The following is a 24,423-nucleotide window of genomic DNA, read 5'->3' as shown; positions in this document are numbered from 1 at the left end:
TGAGATCATGACCTCAGCTGAAATCAAGAGATGGAGGCTTAACCGTTGCCCCAGGCGCCCCAGATTTTTGAATTCTTTAAAAAAAAAATTTTTTTTTAACATTTATTCACTTTTGATGGAGACACAGAGTGTGAGCAGGGGAGGGGCAGAAAGAGAGGGAGACACAGAATCTGTAGCAGGCTCTCGGCTCTGAGCTGTCAGCACAGACCCAATGCAGGGCTCAGACCCATCAACTATGAGATCATGACCTGAACTGAAGTCAGATCCTTAATCAACTGAGCCACCCAGGTGCTTCCAGATTTTCCAATTCTTAAGGATGTTCTAATTTCTGAAATTATTGACTTATTTTGATGTTTTTGAGTTTCTACATATGCCCGTCCTTTTAATAATTATGTATTTTCTTTTAACAATTTATGTCACTTAATGAATGCCTTGTGTTAGGCATCATGCTAAGCTCTTTGTGAAGTGCCTTTAATTCTCACAGCAAGCCTACAAGTTTGATTCAAGTATCTTATGAGTATGAAACAGGAGCTTAGAGAAGTTAAATAATTTGTCCAATGTCACACAGGTATTAAATGGCACAGCTGTAATTTAAACCAAGACTGTGTCTCACTTTACTCCTGGCTTTTTTTCTACTATACATCTGTCCTTGGTTTTGTGTGTAGGAGTATGTGTGTGCATGTGTGTATGTGTGTGTGTGTGTAAGAGAGAGAAGGAAAGAACGTGTGTGAGAATATGTCATTATCAAGGCTTTTATTTTTGGTTGACTTATTTTGGCATCTCATTTATCAGCAATTTTCTAAAGCCTTGTAAATGTCTTGTAATGGTAACAGCTAACATTTATTGAGTATTTATAATGTGCCAGGTAGTATTTTAAGTAGTTCACATGCTTAACTCATTGAGTCCTCACAGCACTCTTTAAAAAAAAAATGTTTTTTTAATGTTTATTTATTTTTGAGAGAGAGACAGAGTGTGAGCAGGTAACAGGTAGATAGAGAGGGAGACACAGAATCCGAAGCAGACTCCAGGCTCCGAGCTGTCAGCACAGAGCCCGACATAGGGCTCGAGCTCGTGAACTGCAAGAACATGACTTGAGTCGAAGTCAGACACTTAACTGACTGAGCCACCCAGGCGCCCACAGCATTCTTGAAGGATGAGTAGGAAGGTGATAGATAAAGAAGGCATGCGTTTTAGATAAATAGAATGGCATGAAATATTAGAGAGTATATTTAACAAATAGCGAGATATCCAGTGCAGGTATGGTGGGAGAGAATTCTGGAAAGGATCAAATTATGGAGGAGCTTCTTGAATGCTGTGCTAAAGAGTTATGTCATTAAAAAAAATTTTTTTTAATGTTTATCTATTTTTGAGACCGTGCGAGAGACAGAGTGCAGGCAGTGGAGGGGCAGACAGAGGGAGACAATGAATCTGAAGCAGGCTCCAGGCTCTGAGCTGTCAGCCCAGAGACCAACGTGGGGCTCGAACTCACGGATCGTGAGATCATGACCTGAGCCGAAGTCAGACGCTTAACCGACTAAGCCACTCAGGCGCCCCTATGTCATTTGTTTATAGGCATGGGAGAGTATGGGCCTTGGAGTCAGATATTAAGTGCTTTTGAATTTTGGCTCTTTTTACTAATTAGTTGTTACTTTAGGCAAATTATTTAATCTTCCTAAGTATTAATGATAATTTTCATAAGGGCTTAGTGATGTGCCTGGTACACATAAGCATCCTAAATGGTATTATTATTCATGATATAAGAAATTGGAGAAAAAGTTATTAGAATTTTCAAAAATTTAATTTAGCTTTTCAAAGTAATCCTCTGCATTCAATTAGAATAAGAAATTAGAATTTCTTTTTAAAGATAGCATTGTATATTTTTTGGAAGAAGTACTTTGAACAGATCCTTGTAGTGGGTTCTTGAGCATCCTCAACTCTAGAGACAAAAAGTAAATGATAATAGGAGATATGAATGAGAGAAATAGAAGACTACAGTTGACCCTTGAACAATGGGTTTGAACTTTTCAGGTCCACTTGTAGGTAGATTTTTGCAATAAATATAGTACAGTCCTATAATTGTATTTTCCTTGTGATTTTCTTAATATTATTTTCTTTTCTCTAGCTTACTGTAAAAATACAGTATATAATACATATACAAAATATATGTTCATTGACTGTTTATGTTATCACATAAGGCTTCTGGTCAACAGTAAGCTATTAGTAGTTTAAGTGTTTGGGAACTCAAAAGTTCTATATGTGGATTTTTGACTACAGGGTTGGGGTTGGAACCCCTAATGCCCTGTTGTTCAAAGGTCAACTATAATTTGCTTTGTTTTAGGAATGGTGATACAGGAGAAGGGTGTGGAGATCTAGAGGGAAAAAGGAGACAAGCTAGAAAGGAGGCTGCATGTCCACTGAAACACTGCCTTGTTGACATCACCTCATCTTAAGTAAAGTCAGTTAAGTGCATGAGATGCTTGATCTAAGAGGAGTTCTTTTGGAAAAGGAATGAATTTGACATCTGGAATGAAGAAGACAACTCATATTGCAGTAGCTGGTAGCAGGGAGAACCATTAAAACTTAAGCTATGGAGAATTAACAGAAATCTTGGGGGCTGGTTCTGGACTCCAACAGGTCACAAAATTTTGGCTTCAGCAAGTTTTTTAGGTTTTCAGAGAGACGGAAAGTGGGGTGCCCAGCCGACTTAACTACAATGATTGTTATTATCTTAGATTTCTGAGCAACAAAATGCCAAATTTCATTTAATTATTTTCAGTGATCACATATTGAGAATGTACTGTTTAGGACATTATCTTGCCCAGAAGAAGCACATGGTAGTCATAATAAATACATTCTTTGTTAGAATAACTGATAGAATGACTGGGAGTCAGTTAACAGGCAAGATATAATGACTCTGATAGAGGGTAGTGGAAATGGAAAGGAGGGGATGGATGTGAGATATTATAAAATAGAATCAATAGTATCTAACTATTGGTTTTGGTAACATGAGAGAGGAGATAAAGAAGACTTAAAAACTACTATCTTGGGGGCACGTGGGTGGCTCAGTTCATTAAGTGGCTGACTCTTTTTTTGCTTTTTTAAATTATTATTTTTTTACATTTTATTTATTCTTGATAGAGACAGAGCACAAGTGGGGGAGGGGCAGAGAGAGACAGAGACACAGAATTGGAAGCAGGCTCCAGGCTCTGAGCTGTCAGCACAGAGCCTGACACGGGGCTTGAACTCACAAACTACGAGACCATGACCTGAGCTGAAGTCAGACGCTTAACCAACTGAGCCACCCAGGCGCTCATAAGTTGCTGACTCTTGTTTTCTGCTCAGGTCATGATCTCACAGTTCCTGAGTTCGAGCCCCAGATTGGGCTCTGTACTGACAGTGCGAAGACTGCTTGGGAGTCTCTCTCTCCCTCTCTGTCTCTTTCTCTCTCTCACAAAATAAATAAACTTAAAAAAAACCCCGAAAAACACTCCACTATCATCTTGGATGATAGGTAGTGTCAGTAACCAAATGGTATACTAAAGGAATGATGGGTTTGGGCATATATGTAGTGTTTGAAGTAGACTGCTTAGAAATGAACAATCTGAAGTAGGCTGTTGAGAATTGATTTGTAGTTATTTTCAAAGAGGTGGCATTTGAGGCCAATGGATAAGGTCACATTGATTGAAAGTGTAGGTGGAGAATATCCATCTTTAAGGATATCCTGATGAAGAAGAATTAGTGAATGAAATTAAGAAGATACAGACAATATAGAGGACAAAACCCCACAATGGTGTATTATCAGAGACCAAAGGAAAGAGATTTTCAAGAAGAAAGAGTTGGACAAAGTGCCTAATGCTCAAAAAAGAGGTTAAGTAGGAAATAGCCTCAGTAGAGGATCTAGGATTTGTTAATTAGAAATTGCTGATGACTTACTTATATCAAGTTGGTGTTACTATGTGTGCTGTTGGTTTTTGTGCTATGTCTACTGTTTTTAGGGATCTGTGTTGCTCCAGATCTTGCCAGGGTTATACCTAAATGTTGTGGAAATAAGATCCCAGAATTTGGAATTTTTTGAATCATAACTTTTATTAAATGCACAAAGAAATGAGGAGTTACATAGAAGCATATTACTTTTTTTTTTTTCTTATTAACTAGACCCCATGCCCCATGTGGGGCTTGAACTTACGACCCTGAGATAAAAGTTGCATGCTCTACTGACTGACCAGCTAGGCGCCCCTACAGAGATATATTACTTAATTCTAGAAATTTGAACACTTTTTAGATGTCATTCTATTATTGATTGATATTGAAAGTATTTTTTCTGACCACAATAGAAGTGGATTAAAAATCACTAAATAATATAGTAATATGATGGGGCACCTGGGTGGCTCAATAAGTTAAGCGTCTGACTTCAGCTCAGGTCATGATCTCGCAGTTCATGAGTTCGAGACCTGCGTCAGGCTCTGTGCTGTCAGCTAGGAGCCTGGAGCCTGCTTCAGATTCTGCGTCTCCCTCCCTCTCTGCCCCTCCCCTGCTTGTGCTCTGTCTCTCAAAAATAAATAAAAATTTCAAGAAATTAAAAAAAATAATATAGTAATATGCTATATACACTATAATGACAAAAAACTAGAAACAAACCAAATGTCTATCAATAATAATTTGTGGTAATTCATACAGTGGAATATTATACAGCAATAAAAATAAACCAGAACTACCTATAACAACATGGACAAATCTTAAAAACACAATTTTGAAAGCCATAAGCAAGTAATAGAAGCAAAATAGTTTGATTCCATTTTCAAAAGGGTCAGAAACAGGAAATATAAAATCATCAGGGACACTGAGATAATGGGGTTTTGTTTTTGGCATAAAAGGGCTAACATTGGGAAGAAGCAAACAGATTAAAAATTACTCAAATACCATGAGTTCGCTCATATGTGGAAATTAAGAAAACAAAACAAATGAACAAAGGAAAAAAGAGACCAAAAAAACCAGAATTAAATACAGATAACAAACTGATGGTTCCCAGAAGGGAGGTGGGTGGGGAGGGGGGGAGTTGGGTGAAATAGGTGAAGGAGATTAAGAATACACTTACTGTGATGAACACTGAGTAATGTGTACAGTTGTTGAGTCATTATATTATATACCTGAGACTAATAGAACATCATATATTAATTATATTTGAATTAAAAGTTAAGTAAATAAATAAAAAAATTACTCATAATGTATTGTTGAGTACAATTTTGTTATCCTCCATAAAAGGGTATACACAGGGACTGGGTGGCTCAGTTGGTTGAGTGTCTGACTTCGACTCAGGTCATGATCTCATGGTTTGAGAGTTCAAGTCCTACAGCAGGCTGGCTGTAGTCAGCGCAGAGCCTGCTTCAGATCCTCTGTCCCTCTCTCTCTGCTCTTCCTCCTTTCCCCTGCTTGCACTCTGTCTCTCTCTCAAAAAACAAAAACAAAAATGGTGTATACACAGGGTTTTTATCTTCTCTGTAAATGCACAACTCATAATTTCAAAAAAAAGATTTAATATAAAATTATTAAAACAATAAAAATTCACTATTTGTAATAAATAATACAGACCTAAGCATTCAACTTTGGCTCAGGACATGATCTCATGGTTTGTGAGTTCGAGCCCTGCATCTGGCTCTCTACTGTCAACATGGAGCCCGCTTTGGATCCTCTGTTCCCCTCTCTCTTTCTCCATCCTCTGCTCTCTTTCTGTTTCAAAAATAAACAAACACTAAAAAAAAATAAAGAATACAAAGAAGAAAAATTTTTCTTCCATTGGATTCTGTCATATCTGTCATATATCCTATCTTTGTACTGAAACAGACACATGCTACTTTAAGGAGTAATAGGTGAAGATAAGGCCAACATGCTGAGATTTAGCAGAGTGGGACGATGAATAGAACAGGAGTCCTAGATGTCACAGAGGCACTGAATTAACCAACCTAGAGCCATCCCTACATAGGACTTCTGTTTGTGTATGGTAATACATCCCCTTATTGTTTAAGCTATTTTGAAATGCATCCATTAGCAACCTTTCTAATTTGGTCTACTTCTGTAGTTTTGTAGCAGCCTATATTTCTGCTTCACCACAAATATCATAATGGGATTAACAACTTTTATACTTTTGTTTAATGTTTCTCATCTGCTGGACTGTAAGCTCCTTGAGAGTAAGGACTGTGCCTCTCATACTTTCAGTGTTAACTCCAGTGCCTGGTGCATAATAAGGCTCTCAATAAATATTTGTGGAGTAAATTAATAATCTTGTTCATCAAATCCCCTATTAATGAATACTTAAGTTGTTTCCAACTTTTTATTTCAGTAAAGCTACATTAAACATCCTTATACATGTGTTCACACATACAGAGAACTTCTCTATGATAAACATTTAAATTTACAACCTCTTCATGAGAAATTTGAGAGTACTTAGAAAAATTGAAAATATATACATTTTAGGACCCAGCAATTTGACTTTTAAATATTTACTTATCGCTTCTCGGCCTTTTGGCTAAGATCGAGTGTAGTAAATATTTACTTACTTTATCCCATATCTGATAATTACAAGAACTGTAGTCTTTGAGGATTCAATTTCACAATTTTTTTTACTTATGATTCTCATATTAGCTTGTTTAATTGTGATAGTCAGCCTTGACTGAACCCTCAATGTTACTAGCAGTTTTCTTCTATTTCTTTTATCAGCTTTCGTTTCATTTTTTTGTTGTGGTTCTTTGAGACTTTGTTCATAAAGCTCTGATCTCATGTGTCTCCAGAGCATCATAGAAAACAAAAGCAAAGCAAAGCAAAACAAAACAAAACCTTCCTTTGGCTCCATTTATCTTACATTCACCTGACAAATGTTTATTGCACATCTGCTATGGACTGAACTCTGTACTAGGTGCTGAAGATTCAGGGGTGCATAAGATAAAATATTCCTTCTCTTGTAATATACCTGAAATTTGGAAAAGGGTAAGATATAGATAAATATTATAGATATAATTAATTAAGAAAATTAAGAAAAGAGGGGCGCTGGGGTGGGTCAGTCAGTTGAGCAGCTGACTCTAGATTTCAGCTCAGATCTGCAGGATTGAGCCCCAAGTTGGGCACTGCACTGACAGTGTAGAGCCTGCTGGGATTCTCTCTCTCCCTCTCTCACTGCCCCTCCCCTGCTTGTGCATGTGCTCTCTCTCTCAAAATAGACAAACATTAAAAAAAGACTGTGAAAAGTCAGAAAGTGGAATAGCAGAGGTAGTATTATTATAGTGGAAAGTCAACAGGACGATAAAGTTCAGTTAGTACTAGCAATTTTCCAATTTTTTTAGTAAATTTTAAATTTAGAGTAAATTTAGAGTAATTTTAGAGACTAGGTTTTTAAAAATATTTATTTTGAGAGAGAGAGAGAAAGTGAACACATGTGGGAGAAGGGCAGAAAAAGAGGGAGAGAGAATCCTAAGCAGTCTCTGCGCTGACTGCACAGAGGCTGATGTGGGTTTGATCTTATGAACCATGAGATCATGACCTGAGTAGAAATCAACAGTCAGATGCTTAACCCACTGAGCCACCCACGTGGCCCAAGACTAGATCTTAAAAGAATAAAGAATTAATTACTTCATCAAGGTAGGAGATTAGGAATTATGTTTGGCAAGCCTCAGGATGATGTGTGAGTTATGTACTATTGTGTCAAATTTCAAACAAATTTGAATGTCTCTAAAGTAGAACTTTTGGGGGCACCTAGGTGGTTCAGTTGGTTCAGCATCTAACTATTGATTTCAGACTCATGGTTCGTGGGTTTGAGCCCCTAGTCGGGCTCTGTGGGGGGCAGCGCCAGAGACTGCTTGGGATTTTCACTCTCTCCTTCTCTCTCTGCCCCTCCCCTGCTCCCGCACTCTCTGTCTCCTTTTCTAAATAAATACAAAAACGTAAAAAATTTTTTTCTTTAAAGTAGAAAGTTTGGATATATTTGTAGTGCCATGTTCAATTTCCATGCATCTTTATTTGTAATTAACTTCAAACTCAAATATTGAGAGAAATTCATTGATATTGGGGGCTTCTCAGTCCTTCTTTTTATTGTCACTGAAACTGTATGCCACAACTTAGCACCATTAATCTGAATATTATGAAGGTTAGGTGATTGTAATTTTTTCAGAATGAGTTTGAAGAGGGATAGGTGAGCAAGGATAAAGAAAAAAGCATGATAAAATTGCTTTAATATCCTGCAGAAGGGCATTGGAAATTGAACTCCTTGGAATTGAGAGTTTAGGCAGATTTATCTATCCACCTGTCCACCCACCCAAACCAAGCAACATTTATTAGGATTTACTTGTGTTACGCAGTGTGCTACATGTTGAGGTTGTAAACATGACTAAATATACTCTCTAGGAGTAATCAAGGAATGTCAGTTCATTTTGAGAGAGTAATCAAGGAATGTCAGTTCATTTTGAGCACTAGTGTTTTGTAGATTATTGGGCAAACAGTAACTGTAGTTTTCACATAGAAATTCTGTTGTTTTTTTTTTAAAGCTTATTTATTTATTTTGAGAGAGAGACAGAGAGAGTGCACGCATGAGCAGGATAGGGACAGAAAGAGGAGGAAGAGAGAGAGAATCCCAATGCGGGGCTTGATCTCACAAACCGAGATCACGACCTGAGCTGAAATCAAGAGTCAGACGCTTAACCAACTGAGCCACCTAGGCGCCCCTCACATAGAAATTGTATTACATTCAATCAATTTGAAAAGGCCTTTTAAAATGACATATGTGGGTGGCAGCAGTTTTTAAAAAATTGTATTTCAACATGAAAGGATAACTGTATATTTAGGAATTTTATATTCTTACTCTTTAGCTTCTTAGTTTTGATTTTATAATTTGAGTATAAATATTCATGGCAATAAATACAGTGTGCACATTTTATTTGATTTTAAGAATCAGCTTATGTGATTATATTCATTTTACATATTGACAAATCATGATATTTTATTTGCAAATCCCATTTTAGAGAGCACTAATATCTACATCCTGAGCCAAATGAGGCAAAAAGAAAAGGTATTTTAATATTATCCCCTCATAAAAGAGTTGATTATATTCAGAATATAGGATATTATTATTAACAACATTACTGATGATACTTTATATTAGCTAGTTCTAGAGTGTACAAGACATTTCAGCATCCATTCTCATTTGATTTTCATAATAGCCTGATTAGGCAGAATAACATTTATCTTCATTTAAATTGAAAAAAAAGTATTAGAAAAATTATAATATACTTCCTATCTTATGGACAGTAAGGGAACATAATATCATTATTGATTTTTCTTTGCATATATTTAGACTATATTTTATGTTTTTATTTTGTAGATGAAAATAAACTGTTACCTGCAAGATCAGGATGTACAATAGAAGATCATGTAATTGCGGGAAATGTAGAAGAATTTCGTAAAGATTTCATTTCAAGAATATGGCTGACCTACAGGGAAGAATTTCCTCAAATAGAAGGCTCAGCTTTGACAACAGACTGTGGTTGGGGCTGTACATTAAGAACTGGCCAGATGCTATTGGCTCAAGGACTCATACTACACTTTCTTGGTAGAGGTAAATCAAATCTGTTTTTGGGGGGATTTTTGTTTGTCTTCTTAAATTTGGACTCCAGCTTGCAAACTGCATAAAATTTACTTTGGTTAATTTCTTGACTCCCTTGTTTCTTCTAAAAGTTGTAACTAATCTAGCATATTCCATCTCTACTGAACTAAGCTAGGTATGACTTATACGTAAGTATAAGTTTTTAGTATTCTTTGGAGTTTGTTGTTATTACTTAGTTCTTTTTGATTGAACTCTCTGGATTATCTCCAGTTCAGTAAATCTTGGGCAGGTCAATACAGTGACTTTGAGCAGATAGTTGATATTTTTATATTATTTAAATCTTATATTTAAACTGGTTTATTTTCTCTCTATATATCAATAATGCTTTAAAATATTTTTATCTTTAGAAATATGATGATAATCAGTTAAACTGATTAGGCATATTCTTTTTTTTTTTTTTTTTTTTTTTAATTTTTTTTTCAACGTTTTTTATTTATTTTTGGGACAGAGAGAGACAGAGCATGAACGGGGGAGGGGCAGAGAGAGAGGGAGACACAGAATCGGAAACAGGCTCCAGGCTCCGAGCCATCAGCCCAGAGCCCGACGCGGGGCTCGAACTCACAGACCGTGAGATCGTGACCTGGCTGAAGTCGGACGCTTAACCGACTGCACCACCCAGGCGCCCCAATTAGGCATATTCTTAATAAGGTCATCCTGCTTATATTATAGTCTCAAAAATGTCACTGATACTTAATTTACATATATCTATTTTTTAAAATGTGCCACCTTTCTTACCATTTCTACTAGTCCATTTTTTATAATTTGTACATTTGTAGGAAGATTTTAGTTTATGATTTTAGGCTATCATACATGGTTATTGCTAAGTGTTATCATATTTTAAAAGTGTTAGACAATTTCCCTGTAATGCATGGCAAATATTTAATAACCTTTCTGTAGGGATGATTGATGAGATTATTTAGAGAGAATGTTTATTCAAGAGTGGTATGGATAATACAAGGAAAAAGAATTTTTATAAACTTCTCTGGGATGATTTATTTGTAGTCGTATGCAATCAAGGGCAAGAATGGGGATATTTTTCACAGTCCTGACTATTTCTCTGAATCTGTGCCTCATTTTGTTAAAATTACATGTATTCTTGGAATTGTCTTGTCATTAAAAACAGTGAAGTAGTGAATGTAGTTGATTTTGGGGGGATCTTTGATCTTTAATGACTTCCATTTGTTAACTTTTCATTTACTAGAGAATTGATATTATGCCCTAAACAATGACTGAGTTATTCTTTTTTTTTTTAAACATTTATTTATTTATGAGAGACAGAGAGAGACAGAGCATGAGCAGGGGAGGGGCAGAGAGAAAGGGAGACACAGAATCCGAAGCAGGCTCTGGGCTCCAAGCTTTCAGCACAGAGCCTGATGCAGGGCTCGAACTCACAAACCGTGAGATTATGACCTGAGCCGAAGTCGGATGCTTAATTAACTGAGCCACCCAGGTGCCCCATGACTGAGTTATTCTGAAAGGACTATATGAGAAAAAAAAGAAAGAAAGAAAGAAAGAAATGTAAAACTTTCATGGTTAGACTTCTATTTTAACATATGATCAAAGAAAAATCCCCTTTCTGAAGTTATTCTCTCATGAACGTTAGTATGTTTATTGTGCCTTTGGGTAGTCAAAACTGGATATCTGATAAGCAGTACTGGTAAGGAGTACAAGAGTCCTCATTCCATTTCAGCACTGTCAAAGAAAAGAAAAGAAAGAAAAGTATTTTTCCAGAGTTGTTTATTTGTACCTGAGTTTACTATTTTTTTCTCTTTCATTTTGGTAATTTTTCCTGATCATATGTAATATATTCCCATTTTAGAAATTTTGGAAACAACAGGCAACTCCAGAGAATAATATTACCACTCAAAAGTAAACATTATCAATATTTTGACATACTTTCTGGGCTCATATCTTCCTTCCTTCCTTTCCTTCCACTTCCTTCCTTCCTCCCTTCCTTCCTTCCTCCCTTCCTTCCTTGAGAGAGAGAGAGACAGAGCATGGGAAGAGGAGAGCCAGGGAGAAAGGGAGACACAGAATCCAAAGCAGGCTTCAGGCTCTGAGCTGTCAGCACAGAGCCTGACGCAGGGCTCGAACTCATGAACCATGAGATCATGACCTGAGCCGAAGTTAGATGCTTAACCAACTGAGCCACCCAGGCGCCCCTCATATCTTTGGTTTTTTAAGCAGCTTTTTGGGATATAATCTACAGAAATTCACTCATTTAAAATGAACAATTCAGTGGTTTTTAGTATGTTTACAGGGTTCTGCAACCATTACCATAACCTAATTTTAGGATATTTTCATCATCCTGAAAAGAAACCTCACACCCTTTGGTAGTCACTCCCAATACCCTGCTTGCCATGTGCAACGACTAATCTATTTTTTGTCTTTATAGCTTACCTACTTCTGAGTTTACTAGTGTAGTTTAGTAACCTATATGACTTTAAATGCGACATACTTCTTTTAGTAGAATTGTTAAAATCTGTTTAAAAGATCTGAACACCTTGCTTTGGAATTACTATAGCTTGGACCTGGCCTGATGCTTTGAACATTGAAAATTCAGACTCTGAATCATGGACTTCCAACACTGTAAAAAAATTTACTGCATCATTTGAAGCATCACTTTCAGGGGAAAGAGAACTCAAAACCCCAGCAGTTTCTCAGAAGGAAACAATCAGGAGATACTCTGATGATCATGAAATGCGAAATGAAATTTATCACAGGAAAATCATCTCTTGGTTTGGTGATTCCCCTTTGGCTCTCTTTGGTTTACACCAACTAATAGAATATGGAAAAAAGTCTGGGAAAAAAGCCGGAGACTGGTATGGACCAGCTGTGGTTGCTCACATTTTAAGGTAAAATTGCATTAAAATCTTTCATCTTATGACAGAGGTCCTTAGGCTCAGAGATACTGATTTTTGCAGTGTATATATATATATATATATATATATATATATATATATATATATATATATAATTGGACCTTTTAAAGTCTTACTGTAGGAGAATGTTCATAAGGGAGCTTTCATTTGCTAATAGGGAAAAAACAAGACATTGGAACTCTAGTTATATTTATCTATGATAAATTTTTTTCTTTATATCTTATTTCTTATATCATAGGTATAGATACCCAGGGTCTCTTTCTAACCAGGTTTTCATTAGACTGCCTTATTGGAATGTTCTAAAAACTAACAACTCTTTCAACCTTGGAACATGCATAACATTATAGTTTTTTGTTTTTTTTTTTTTTAATAGTGTAACCTGGGGGCTGTAATGTACTGATAGTGTAATGAAATGTCAAGAGCTAAAATTGATGTTTTCAGCATTTCTTTGCACATATCAAATTCTTGTGAATTGTAAATGTATGGGACTATTAATATTATAATTATACCATAGTAAAAGTAAAGGGTCTGTGACATTCAGAGTAGTTAGAAAAAAGTAGAAAGTCAAATTTCACTATACCTCAGCTCAGCTTTTTAGTGCCATTTATTTGGATACTGCTTAAATTTTTAAAAGAAAACTGCCTTATTTGTTGTGTGTCCCTTTATTGTTGTAAATGCAATCATTAATATGTTATCCAAATATAGTGTGTTTATGCAAATATAGTAAATTTAATCTATTTATAATCATATATAAATTTGAAATTATTATAAAGTTTCTTGCATATTAACAGGCTTTTATATTTTATAGGCCAGATGCTTACAATTGGAAATGTATTTGCCTAAAGTTATTAAATGTATTGTTAATAATAATATCAAGTCCCGCTTAGTGTGACATTTATAAAAGCATAATCATAAAAGCTTAGTTTCTACTTTTCAAGATAATATGTTCTATACCCCAGGGATTAAACACTTTTTCTGTAAAAGGCCTGATGGTAAATATTTTAGGCTTTGCAGACTATATATAAGGGCTCTGTTGCCCATTTTTCTTTTCTTTTCTTTTTTTTTTGTTTTACAACCCTTCACAATTGTAAAAACCATTCTTAGCTTGCAGGTTGTATGAAAACAGGCCACAGGTTGTATATGGTCTGAGGGCCATAGTTTGCCAATCTCTCTTCTAAATTAACACAAACATACATAATAAGGCATGTGAAATTAAAAAATTATAAAGATACAGTTAAATAAAAATTTTTATGTTTCTTCAATGTATGTAATTTCCTTTTAAAGATATTATTGTGACTTTTTTCATATATGCACCACTGAGAACATTATACTTCGAAATATTTTTCAATCTGCAGTTTTACTTACAGAATTCTAAGGCTCAAAATTAGGAAATTCATTTGTTCAAGTTATATAAGTTTTTGAATGAAGGGGGAAAAAAGTCATGCTATTTAAAGAAAGAAAAAAACTTTCCCAAGTGTAACAGAGGACAGCCATACAGTAATTCACTGCTAGTCAGTAATGTAAGTTAATATGATGTAAACCTTGAAGCATATTGTAATACTCTGGTTAGAAAATGTTTAATACAGCCAGGTGAGTGGTTGAGAGACATCCTTTTTGGGGGGCAGGGTTTACAGCTTTACACCCAAGAATTTTTTTTTACAGCTTTGGTAACTTCTATTTTAATGTCCTTTGAGTAATTTAGTGTAACACTCTACTTTGAAAAGACTGACCTGATTTTTGATACCATTCAGATGATAGTTTTGAAAGCAGACACTAAATGATAAATATAGGAAAGTAAGAAAAAAAAATGATGGCTTTCTTTCCCCTTATATTAATTTTTTAGTGATTAACTGAAAATATTAGGCTTTTAAAGGATGATACTTGTTGTTTTCTTAGAAAAGCAGTTGAAGAAGCAAGACATCCTGATTTACAAGGAATAACTATTTATGTTGCACAAGATTGTACAGGTGAGGGATGTATATAATTCTAATTTTTATCTGTTTATTTGATTATACTTTTTAATTTAGACATAATTGGCATATAATATATTAGCTTCAGGTGTACAATATAATGATTCAAATTTGGATATATTGTGGAATGGTCACTACAGCAAGTCTAATTAACAACTGACACCATACATAGTTACAAAATTCTTTTTCTTGTGATAAAAATTTTTAAGACCTACTCTCAGCAACTTTCAAATATAACATGGTATTATTAACTTTAGTCTCCATTATATTCTCATGACTTCCTTATTTTGTAGCTAGAAGTTTGTACCTTTTGACCCCCCTTTACCCATGTCACCCTCCCCTCACTCCCTATCTCAGGAAACCAGCAATCTGTTCTCTGAAGGAAAAACTCATTTCCTTGGAGTGTATATTAGTTCAGAAGAGTCTGAGGTAAGGATGGTCATGTGTGTGCTGCCCCAGAAAAATTAGAGAATTTAAAGGTTTATAATTAGAAGCCATTACTGAGTATTTGGGAAGAGTAAGATGAAAGAATTAAAACATGGAAAGAACTATTGTTGCACTTTTGTACCTTTGGTTTAGACTGACTATGGAGATAGAGAAGCTACTGACAGAATTTGATAACTCATAACCTAAATTTGGAATTTAAAGGGAAGAACTGGGGCACAAGTGGCAGAATTTGTTAATCAGCTAACTGTGCAAGAGCAGAAGAGTTTGATTTTCTTCAACCAGGGAGTTTGAAAAAGCTTTTTTGTTGTTGAACAAAACAAAATAAAGTTTTGTCTATATTTGGTTCTACAAAATCTTCCCATTTTCTCTTGAACTATCCTATTTAGGCTGTCATGCCCATCACTCTACCCAAGCTGCTCTCATCAATAATTTAATCTTGCTAAATCCAGTGGTCACTTCTCAGTCCTCACATCACACAGTCTGCCAGCAGCATATGATACAGTTGACCACTTTTTCCTCCTAGTAATGTTTTGTTTCCTGAGTTTCTAGAATGCTACTCTTCAAGTTTCCGTCTACATATCCACTCCTTCATCAGTCTCCTTTGCTGGTTTTCCTTATCTCCCTGATCTCTGAAATTGTTGTGCTCAGCCTTTAGACCTCATCTCTTTTGTACACAGATTTGAATTCACCAGGTCTCATGGCTTTATAGGACCATCTATATGCTGTCAACTCCCAAGTTTATAGGACCTCTCACTAAATCCAGGCGTTTATATCCATAACTGCCTATTTATCCTCTCTGTTTGCATGTCTAATAGATAGCTGAAACTTAGCATGTCTAACACTGACTTACCGATTATCCTCCTATTTTTTCCCTTCTTATAGTTGTCTATGTCTTTGTAAATGGCACCTCTCTTACTCTTTTTACTTATACCAAAACCATTCAAACCACCTGACTCCTTTTTTTCCCTTTTGCATCTTGCATTTAACATATTAAGGAGTTCTTTGATTTACTGATCACTTTTAATCAGCTCCATATGACCATCCCATGACCATTCTCTATCTTCACAATGACTACCTTTGTTTGAGCCACCATCATTTCTTGCTAGATTTCTGCAATTGCTTTTTCTTTTTTTAATGTTTGTTTATTTTTGAGAGAGAGAGATTGAGGCAGAGAGAGGGAGACACAGAATCCAAAGCAGACTCCAGGCTCTGAGCTGTCAGAGCTGAGCCCAACATGGGGCTTGAGCTCACAGACCACAAGATAATGACGTGAGCCTAAGTTGGACACTCAACCAACTGAGCCACCCAGGCACCCCTCTGTAGTTGCTTTCTAACTGTTTTTTGTGCTTCAGCCCTTACCTCTACAGTCTGTTATCAACACAGGAACCACACTGGTAAAGTGTAAGTCAGATTAGGACACTCCGTTTCTAAAAAACTCTTCAGTGGCTTCCCATCTCACTCAAAGTAAAAACTGCAATTTTTACAATACCCCTTACTAACTTCCCTCCAGAGACACAGGCCTCTTGGTCCAGAGCATGCTGGCTATGCTTCTGCCTTAAGGCATTTGCATTGGCTGATATCTATACCTGGAATGCTCTTCCCCCAGGTATTGGCATATCTTGGTTTCTTACTTTGTCTTGATCTAAATGTTATATTTTTCATAAGGCCCTCCTTAACCACCTTATTTTAAATACTCCCTCCACTTCCTGTTCATTTTTCTCCCTTTGTTTTTCTTCAGAGCACCCATCACCATCTGACATATCTTATATTTTACTTTACTGTTTCCTCATATTAGAGTATATGCTCTATGAGGGCAGGGATTTTTCTCTTTTGCCCATTGGTAAAGCCCTAGTGCCATAGTAGCTACTTGATAAGTATCTGCTAAATGTATAAATAGGGTAGACATTTTTTAACTCATTGAGACCTTGATGGTGACATCAGAGATTAGATGACTGGCCAATGAGGGGGGGGGGGGGAGGGACTAGAGTAAAAATGTTTCTGAAAATCATTTTTATAAAATGTAATACATATTCATTATTTTTCTCAGTTTATAGTTCTGATGTAATTGATAAACAGTGCACTTCCATGGCCTCTGATAATACAGATGACAAAGCTGTTATTATTCTAATCCCTGTTAGACTTGGTGGAGAAAGAACCAACACCGACTACTTAGATTTTGTAAAGGTATGAATAAGAACTAAAATATTTTAAGGCAATGCTAGCTAATCTGAAAAATACAGAAGGTTTGCCATCTTTTTTCTATTAAATGGGTAGTGATGATTTTATAGTTGTAGATTGTAAAGCTTGACATTAGAGATTTTAAATTTCAGTATTGCAGGATCAGATGTGATTTGAAGAGTATCATGTTCTATGACCAAGTGAAAAGCCTTTTAATCTTTTTGTAGCTAATCAAGGAGACACAGATGCACCAATAATTATAATATGTGATATGTCTACAGTTCCCATTATCCCTCTATGTGATTGTTAAAAGGATGTACCTTTGTTTGTTTATAAAACCCACATTAAATTGTTTCAAGATAACAACTGAAACAAAGTGAGTTTTCTATTACTGCTGTATTATCTCTTAATTTGTTTCCTGTGGCACCATAAGGTGAATAAGTGGGATGACTATTTATATAGACAGAAGTGATAAAGATCACATGGGGGAAGGTTCCATCTTTGGCTTCTTTATATTAACCAGTTAAAAATCAGTTCTATTTGAGAACACAACTCTTTTCTCCAAATGAACCTATTGTTATCTAATGTTGTTTTGTTGTGGGCATCAACACATTCAGTTGTCACAAAACTTTAACTTAAAACTTTTTTTTTTTGAGTATACTTGACACATAATGGTACATTAGTTTCAGGTGTACCAACATAGTGATTCAACTTCTCTATATGTTCTGCTATGCTCACCACAAGTGTAGCTTGCTTCTGCAACCATACAATGCTGTCATTGACTATTCCCTGTGCTGTGCCTTTTGTGACTGTGACTTATTCATTCCATAACTGGAAGCCTGTATCTCCCATTCCCCTTCACCCATTTGACCATCTCCCCTACCTCCTTTCTCTCTGTATTTATAGGTCTGATTCTGCTTTTTGCACAAAACTTTACCTTTTTAAAACAATTTATTTTAATATTTTATTTATTTCTGAGAGAGAGAGAGTGCAAGTGGGGGAGGGGCAGAGAGAGAGGGAGACACAGAATCCAAGAAGCAGGCTCCAGGCTCCAAGCTGTCAGCACAGAGCCTGATGCGGGGCTGGAACTCATGAATGGTGAGGTCATGACCTGAGCTGAAGTAGGATGCTTAACCGACTGAGCCACCCAGGTGCCCCAAAACTTTACCTTTTGAAATACTTACTTTTGGTTAAAATTATAGTATTTTATATTATTTTCATAGTTTTAATAAAGTTTCTCATCTTTTCAAGGTCAGAGACGGAATTCCTCTTTGAATGGAGTGTTCTGGTATATAGTAATCTTGAAATCTAAGTTTCAGTAATGGTTTGTTCCCCACGTAAAGCCTTAGGGTCCATGTGTGTATGAGTGGAACATGTGTCTTCACTTTAGACTGTGCTACTTCTAAAAATCTAGAACAGTTGTTGTCAATATATGGGATATGGAAGTTTTCTAGCTGGTATATTGGCTTTTCCTAATAGTTATTAAAATTTTGCAGGCATACATGTTACCAATAGTACTAATACTATATCGAAAATATATGAATCTGTTAGATAGAATCAGGGTTTTAATTTCTAACATGTGGGCTCTTTAGTAGAGTTAATGTTAGAATGTGGGAAGGTATGAACCATTTCATCTAGCAAATCTATTAAGGGTTTTGGGACTTTTGGCATGTTGCCATGTCTCAGTAGGTTGTAACCAAGTCTGAACTGGATGGATTCCCTCTGCCTTTTCCACTGCCATGAAAAGATTAGAAACTGAGGCAATCTTGGAACTGACTCCTTTGGTCAAACCCCTATTTCTGTTGGAATGGGCTGCAGATGGCTTCAAGGCATATTTCATCTGGCTGCGAGCTTTGCTACTTGGTGCTATTAATATTTTTTATCATTCAATCATATTGAATGATTCAATGGAGTTTGTAGTGAAAAAAACCATGGTTAACTGTTAAAGTGATCCTCAGAACCCAGCATATAGGAGTTGCTCAACAACTAACTGGTTAACTCTCATATTTCTATAACACTTTTAATACAGATACATCTCATTTTGCCTTCAAAACAGCTAGGAACTATTTGTCTTTTTAAAACCGAGAAGACTGAAGTTAAATGATAAGTTTAAGTTCAGACAGTAAACTGGTAACAGACCAGAACTTTTGTTATTTTTATATTTTCCCTAAAATACGGATTTTTAAAAATGTAATATTTCTTTGAGCTTCTACCAATTGAATTTATACATAGTCCACTAAAATAAGAAAGCATTGACTATTGAGACATTTTAATTTTTCAATTATCAGCAAAAAGTGGCCGAGATGGCTGAGTGAAGTAGGCTGGATGTTAGGTGTTATGTTTGCTTAAGGGTTGGTTGGGTCAAAAGCCAACATGACAACTTGTCAAGAGGCATTCACTTGGAAGTGAAAAAATACAGTGTCTGACAGTCCTAAAAGAAGAAGAATCTTCCTCTTCTTCCTCTTCTGCTCTTTTTTCTCTTTCTCTACCTACTCCACCCCCATTCCACGCCTCCCACTCCATCTCCCCCTCTTCCTCCACTGCCTCTTTTGTCAGCAGTTGTATTTTTTTTTCCTGCCAAACCATTGTATATGATACTCTCTAAAATTCACCCCTCAGTTCTATTTTCCAAATTTATTAATCAAGGTAATTCCAATCTTTCAGAGATGGTACCATCCCCTGCTACATTCTGTGAGGAGAAAGAAATTTGTTGTGGTGCTTCATCAGCTCTTAGCTCGGGAAGTTTATTTATTTATTTATTTATTTATTTATTTATTTATTTATTTATTTATATATATTTTTAGAGGACCTGGAATGGGAAAATCTAATATGTTCTCCTTCTCCAGCAAGACAAATTAGGACTTTTCTTTTTGACTGATTACTTCAGTCTTATTTATTGCTTCATGGGTACAGCTCAATAAATTCTCACCACCAGATAGCTGTGAAGAAGCTTTTTTAGGGACTGAAAAGTGTTGCAGATTTCCAAAGATACAGTCTCTTCTATGTAATGGCATTCTAGTTCCTAATCTGCCTCTAAGTGTTTATTGCTAAATCTGCTCTAGTCTGTTGAAAAGGAAATATAGATGTCAGGAACCAGAGTCTTTATTCCATTACTTAGGATCACTGCTGAGGAGAGTTACGGATGATTCTTGCTATATACTTTTTTCTTTCTTTTCTTGGCTATGAGGGACTTAGAACTCTCACTTCCTCATGGCTCTCTGTGTCAGAAACATTGTGTGGCAGCTGATCAGATTGCCTCAAGTTGAAGTAAGGCACTCTCTAAGGATTTTTATTTGAGGGGAAAGCAATAGAATAATAGACTATCCATGGAATAATAATAAAAACAGAATAACACTTTATTGTTTATTTTCTTTATAATTTCATCTTATATATTTGTTAACTCTAAATTAATTTTAACCTATAATATGCCTTCTCTGTTTCATTTAACTTTCTTAGTTGCAGTTCTCTTTTCCAATTTTCACATGACTGAAAATACACAAAGTTGTTTTCTCTAAGAGGGTTATTTATAACAGTGAGGACCTAGGAACAACTTAAATGTTCAGAATGGAGATTTTAAGGCACATTTGGCTATCTTCATAAAATAGAGTATTTTACAACCATTAAATATTATACTGAGATCTATATTTATTGATAGGAAAAGAGGTTTATGATGTAATGACTGACCAAACTTATAACAGCATGTGTAGTGTGATGCCACATATATAGAACTGTATTCATAAATCTCTATGTGAATATACACAGATTGAGTTCAAGAAGGTGTTCCCCAAATATTAATAATGATAAGCTCTGAGTGTCAGGGTTTGGGGAAATTTTTACCTTTTAATATATATTCTGTGTGTTTTTATTTTTTTACAACAACCACATTTTTTTAATGTTTATTTATTTTGACACAGAACACAATTGGGGGAGGGGCGGAGAGAGACAGAGAAACACAGAATCTGAAGCAGGCTCCAGGCTCTGAGCTGTCAGCACAGAGCCCGACACCAGGCTCAAACTCACCAGCCATAAGATCATGACCTGAGCCAAAGTCGGATGCTTAACCGACTAAGCCACCCAGGTGTTCCACAACAATCACATATTTTTAAGAAAATAATTAAGTTAAAAATACTTTATGGTTTGATTACTTGTTAAAGGGAAAAAACCATTGGTTCATATATATATTTTTTTATTAAAAAATTTTTTTTTAATGTTTATTTATTTTTGAGAGAGAGACAGAGAGTGAGCAGGAGAGGGGCAGAGAGAGAGGGAGACACAGAATCCGAAGCAGGCTCCAGACTCCAAGCTGTCAGCCCTGACGCAGGGCTCAAACCCATGAGTGGTGAGTTCATGACCCAAGTGGAAGCCAGACATTCAACTAACTGAGCTACCCAGATACCCCAGTTCATATACTTTTCATTTTTATATCTTCTAGATATAAAAACACCCTGTCATTTAAGAGAAGGAAAGCATAAATATTATTTAATACTTTGGGGTTTTATAATATGCATCATCATTATTAGTCACTTATAAGTTTAGAATACATGATATAGATATAGATGTAGATATAGATACAGATATAGATATAGATATACACACATACACACATAATATAGGCTAAAATATTGACAAGGCTTTATTAACTGATTCCACTGGCCATGTTTTTTAAAAGGTGTAGAATTATTTGGCCCAGGGGCACCTCAGGTGGCTCAGTTGGTTGAGCATCTGACTCGATTTTAGCTTAGGTCATGATCTCAGTGTTGTGGGACTGAGCCCTGAATTGGGCTCCATGTTAAGTGTGGAGCCTGCTTGAGATTCTCCTTCTCTCTCTCTCTCTCTCTCTTTCTCTGTCTCTCTCTCTCTCTCTCCTCCTTTCCTCTGCTTTCTCTCTCTTAAAAAAAAAAAAAAAAAAAAGGATTATTTTGCCCAGCTTAAATAGAGTTTTACACTTAGAATAGATGCTGAGGGGCATACTAAATAATTGATTGCGGTATCCCTGATATTTTATGATTGGTAAATAAAACTGGCTTTAATAACAATTATTTTTTGCCTTAGATTATATTGTTTTCATTTTATCTTATTCTAATAAATTTATGAAATAGCATAAAAATGGGTCAAATGAATGCTGTTGATTAGAAAATGGTTTTTAGTTTGGGATTCTAAGACTTGAAGTTCAGTGAAAATAGTAATAAGGTCTAAGGAGTATTTCTAGTATTTTAAAAACTTGATGAAAATACTATATTGATCATGATAAGGCTGCAACAGCTAACTGAAAGGGCAAGTGTTTTGGTTTTGGTAGGAACTGTATTGCCTTTATATGGTGACCTTATTTATTTCTGTATCTGGTACATAGTAGTTGTTAATGTTGAGTGACACACTGATCAGAACACTTGATTTACTGTTGAGTGATTTAAAGAAAATGGAAAATAGTGTTTGTAGATAGAAGGATTTTAGAATATGGGGCATATGTAATAAAAATAATACTGGTGGTGAAAAATTTGGGAACTATGATACGTACTAATACTGCTAATACAAATTTGATTGTTTTGAATAATTATCATTTGCCTCATGACTCTAAATCTGTATTAATTCCTTTTGACAGGGTATTTTAAGTCTTGAATATTGTGTGGGTATTATTGGTGGCAAACCTAAACAGTCATACTACTTTGCTGGATTTCAAGGTTAGTGATTTAATAAAACATTTTTATTATTGTTTTCTTTCAAAAATCAGAAGTTAATTTAGGATCATTGGAAACAGGATGATTAACAGACCAAAATGAGTACCTTATAAATTCATCAGTCCTACCATAGCCACTCATTTGTCATTTGGTCCACAACATAATTGGATTCTGTAAAATGTATGTTTAATTTCTGTTATTGCATAAACAGGCATAATTTATTGGTTTCACTAAACTTGAAAAGACATTGCTGCTACATTCTGACAGTTGCTATTTACATATTTACTTTTTACCAGTTTTAGTGGTGCTACTTGATGATAAAATGACAAGCAATATGTTCTTCCTGTCAGGATAAAGTAGTGCAATACATTTTTCATATGCAAACTGTAGAATATAATTGTGTGTTTGTGAAAGTAATTTTATCACCAAAAATTAAATGACAGTCTCATCACTTTATAAAAATTCTGCTTATACAAGCATATTTGATTATGCAAAAGTTAATCTGTCCTGTGCAAACCTATGTTTCAGTCAATGAATATCAGTCTGGCAAGCTGTTACTCCCAGGTTTTTTTCAGCTATTCTACATAGAAATTGGATTGTAAGCAGTGTAATAATAAGGTGTTTTTTGAATTACTTGTCTTCTGTTTTGTCCTTGTAGATGACAGTTTGATTTACATGGATCCTCATTACTGCCAATCTTTTGTAGATGTCAGCATAAAGGATTTCCCTCTTGAGGTACTATGGATAAAGAGCTGGTACTATTTTCTTACCATATGAAGCAAACTCAAATTATTTAGAGATGTGTTAGACAGCTATGCTTTTCTGGTATTACAATTCCAAGTTAGTAATATTTTACTGATTTATAAAACCATAATCCATACACTGGTCAAAGGTTAAATAATTTGCTGAATTTTAATTTATGACATACTTTCTTCTTCATTTATCTTTGTCTCTGACTTGTTAGGTACCTTAGTCCTACCAAAATAAATGATCAAGCCTCCAAGTAATTTTGTAGATAAACAGCTGAATATTACTCAAGAATTTAAAATGTTAGGCATGTTTTAAAAAAAGAAAAAGCGGGGGGAGAAAAAGATGATGGAGTTGGTTTAGAATAACAAAGTGACTTGTGACTATCTGCTAACTTATTTTATGTATAATTGTTAAGTCTTAGTCCCTAGTTAAGTTTCTCCAGAGCTTAGTTGGGTTTCTACTAATTGTTTCAGCTCTCATTTCTTAACATATTCTTTTCCTTTATGTTGGTCATTTGTGATCCAGTGTTTTTTTTGGGACAGACAGAGAGAGACAGAGCATGAACGGGGGAGGGGCAGAGAGAGAGGGAGACACAGAATCGGAAACAGGCTCCAGGCTCCGAGCCATCAGCCCAGAGCCTGACGCGGGGCTCGAACTCACGGACCGCGAGATCGTGACCTGGCTGAAGTCGGACGCTTAACCGACTGCGCCACCCAGGCGCCCCTAGTGTTTTATTTTTTAATTTTATTATTTTATTTTATTAAAAAATTTCTTTCTTTATTTACTTTGAGAGAGCAGAGAGAGTGTGAGTGAGGGAGGGGCAGAGAGAGAGAGAGAAAAAGAGAGAGAGAGAGAGAGAGAATATCCCAAGCAGG

The 24,423-nt window shown here is 35.6% G+C and overlaps 1 protein-coding gene and 1 pseudogene across 4 annotated transcripts in view; both read left to right on the top strand.

Moving 5' to 3' along the window:
• ATG4C (autophagy related 4C cysteine peptidase) overlaps positions 1-24,423 on the top strand; it is a 97,548-nt gene that overhangs the window by 43,224 nt on the left and 29,901 nt on the right. For all 4 annotated transcript variants that reach the window (XM_078451828.2, XM_078451827.2, XM_078451825.2 and 1 more), the window contains 6 exons: positions 9,365-9,598; positions 12,171-12,501; positions 14,425-14,495; positions 16,993-17,129; positions 22,723-22,801; positions 23,457-23,533. In XM_078451828.2, the coding sequence (XP_078307954.1) occupies positions 9,365-9,598; positions 12,171-12,501; positions 14,425-14,495; positions 16,993-17,129; positions 22,723-22,801; positions 23,457-23,533 (929 nt within the window). The remainder of the gene's footprint in view (positions 1-9,364; positions 9,599-12,170; positions 12,502-14,424; positions 14,496-16,992; positions 17,130-22,722; positions 22,802-23,456; positions 23,534-24,423) is intronic.
• LOC132674154 (U2 spliceosomal RNA) lies at positions 6,504-6,678 on the top strand (annotated as a pseudogene).

The sequence above is a fragment of the Panthera onca genome, chromosome C1 (assembly GCF_046562875.1).
Source record: "Panthera onca isolate mPanOnc1 chromosome C1, mPanOnc1 haplotype 2, whole genome shotgun sequence".
Lineage (NCBI taxonomy): Eukaryota > Metazoa > Chordata > Mammalia > Carnivora > Felidae > Panthera > Panthera onca.
The sequence above is the reverse complement of the archived record's forward strand: the minus strand, read 5'-3'. Positions and strand labels throughout refer to the sequence as shown.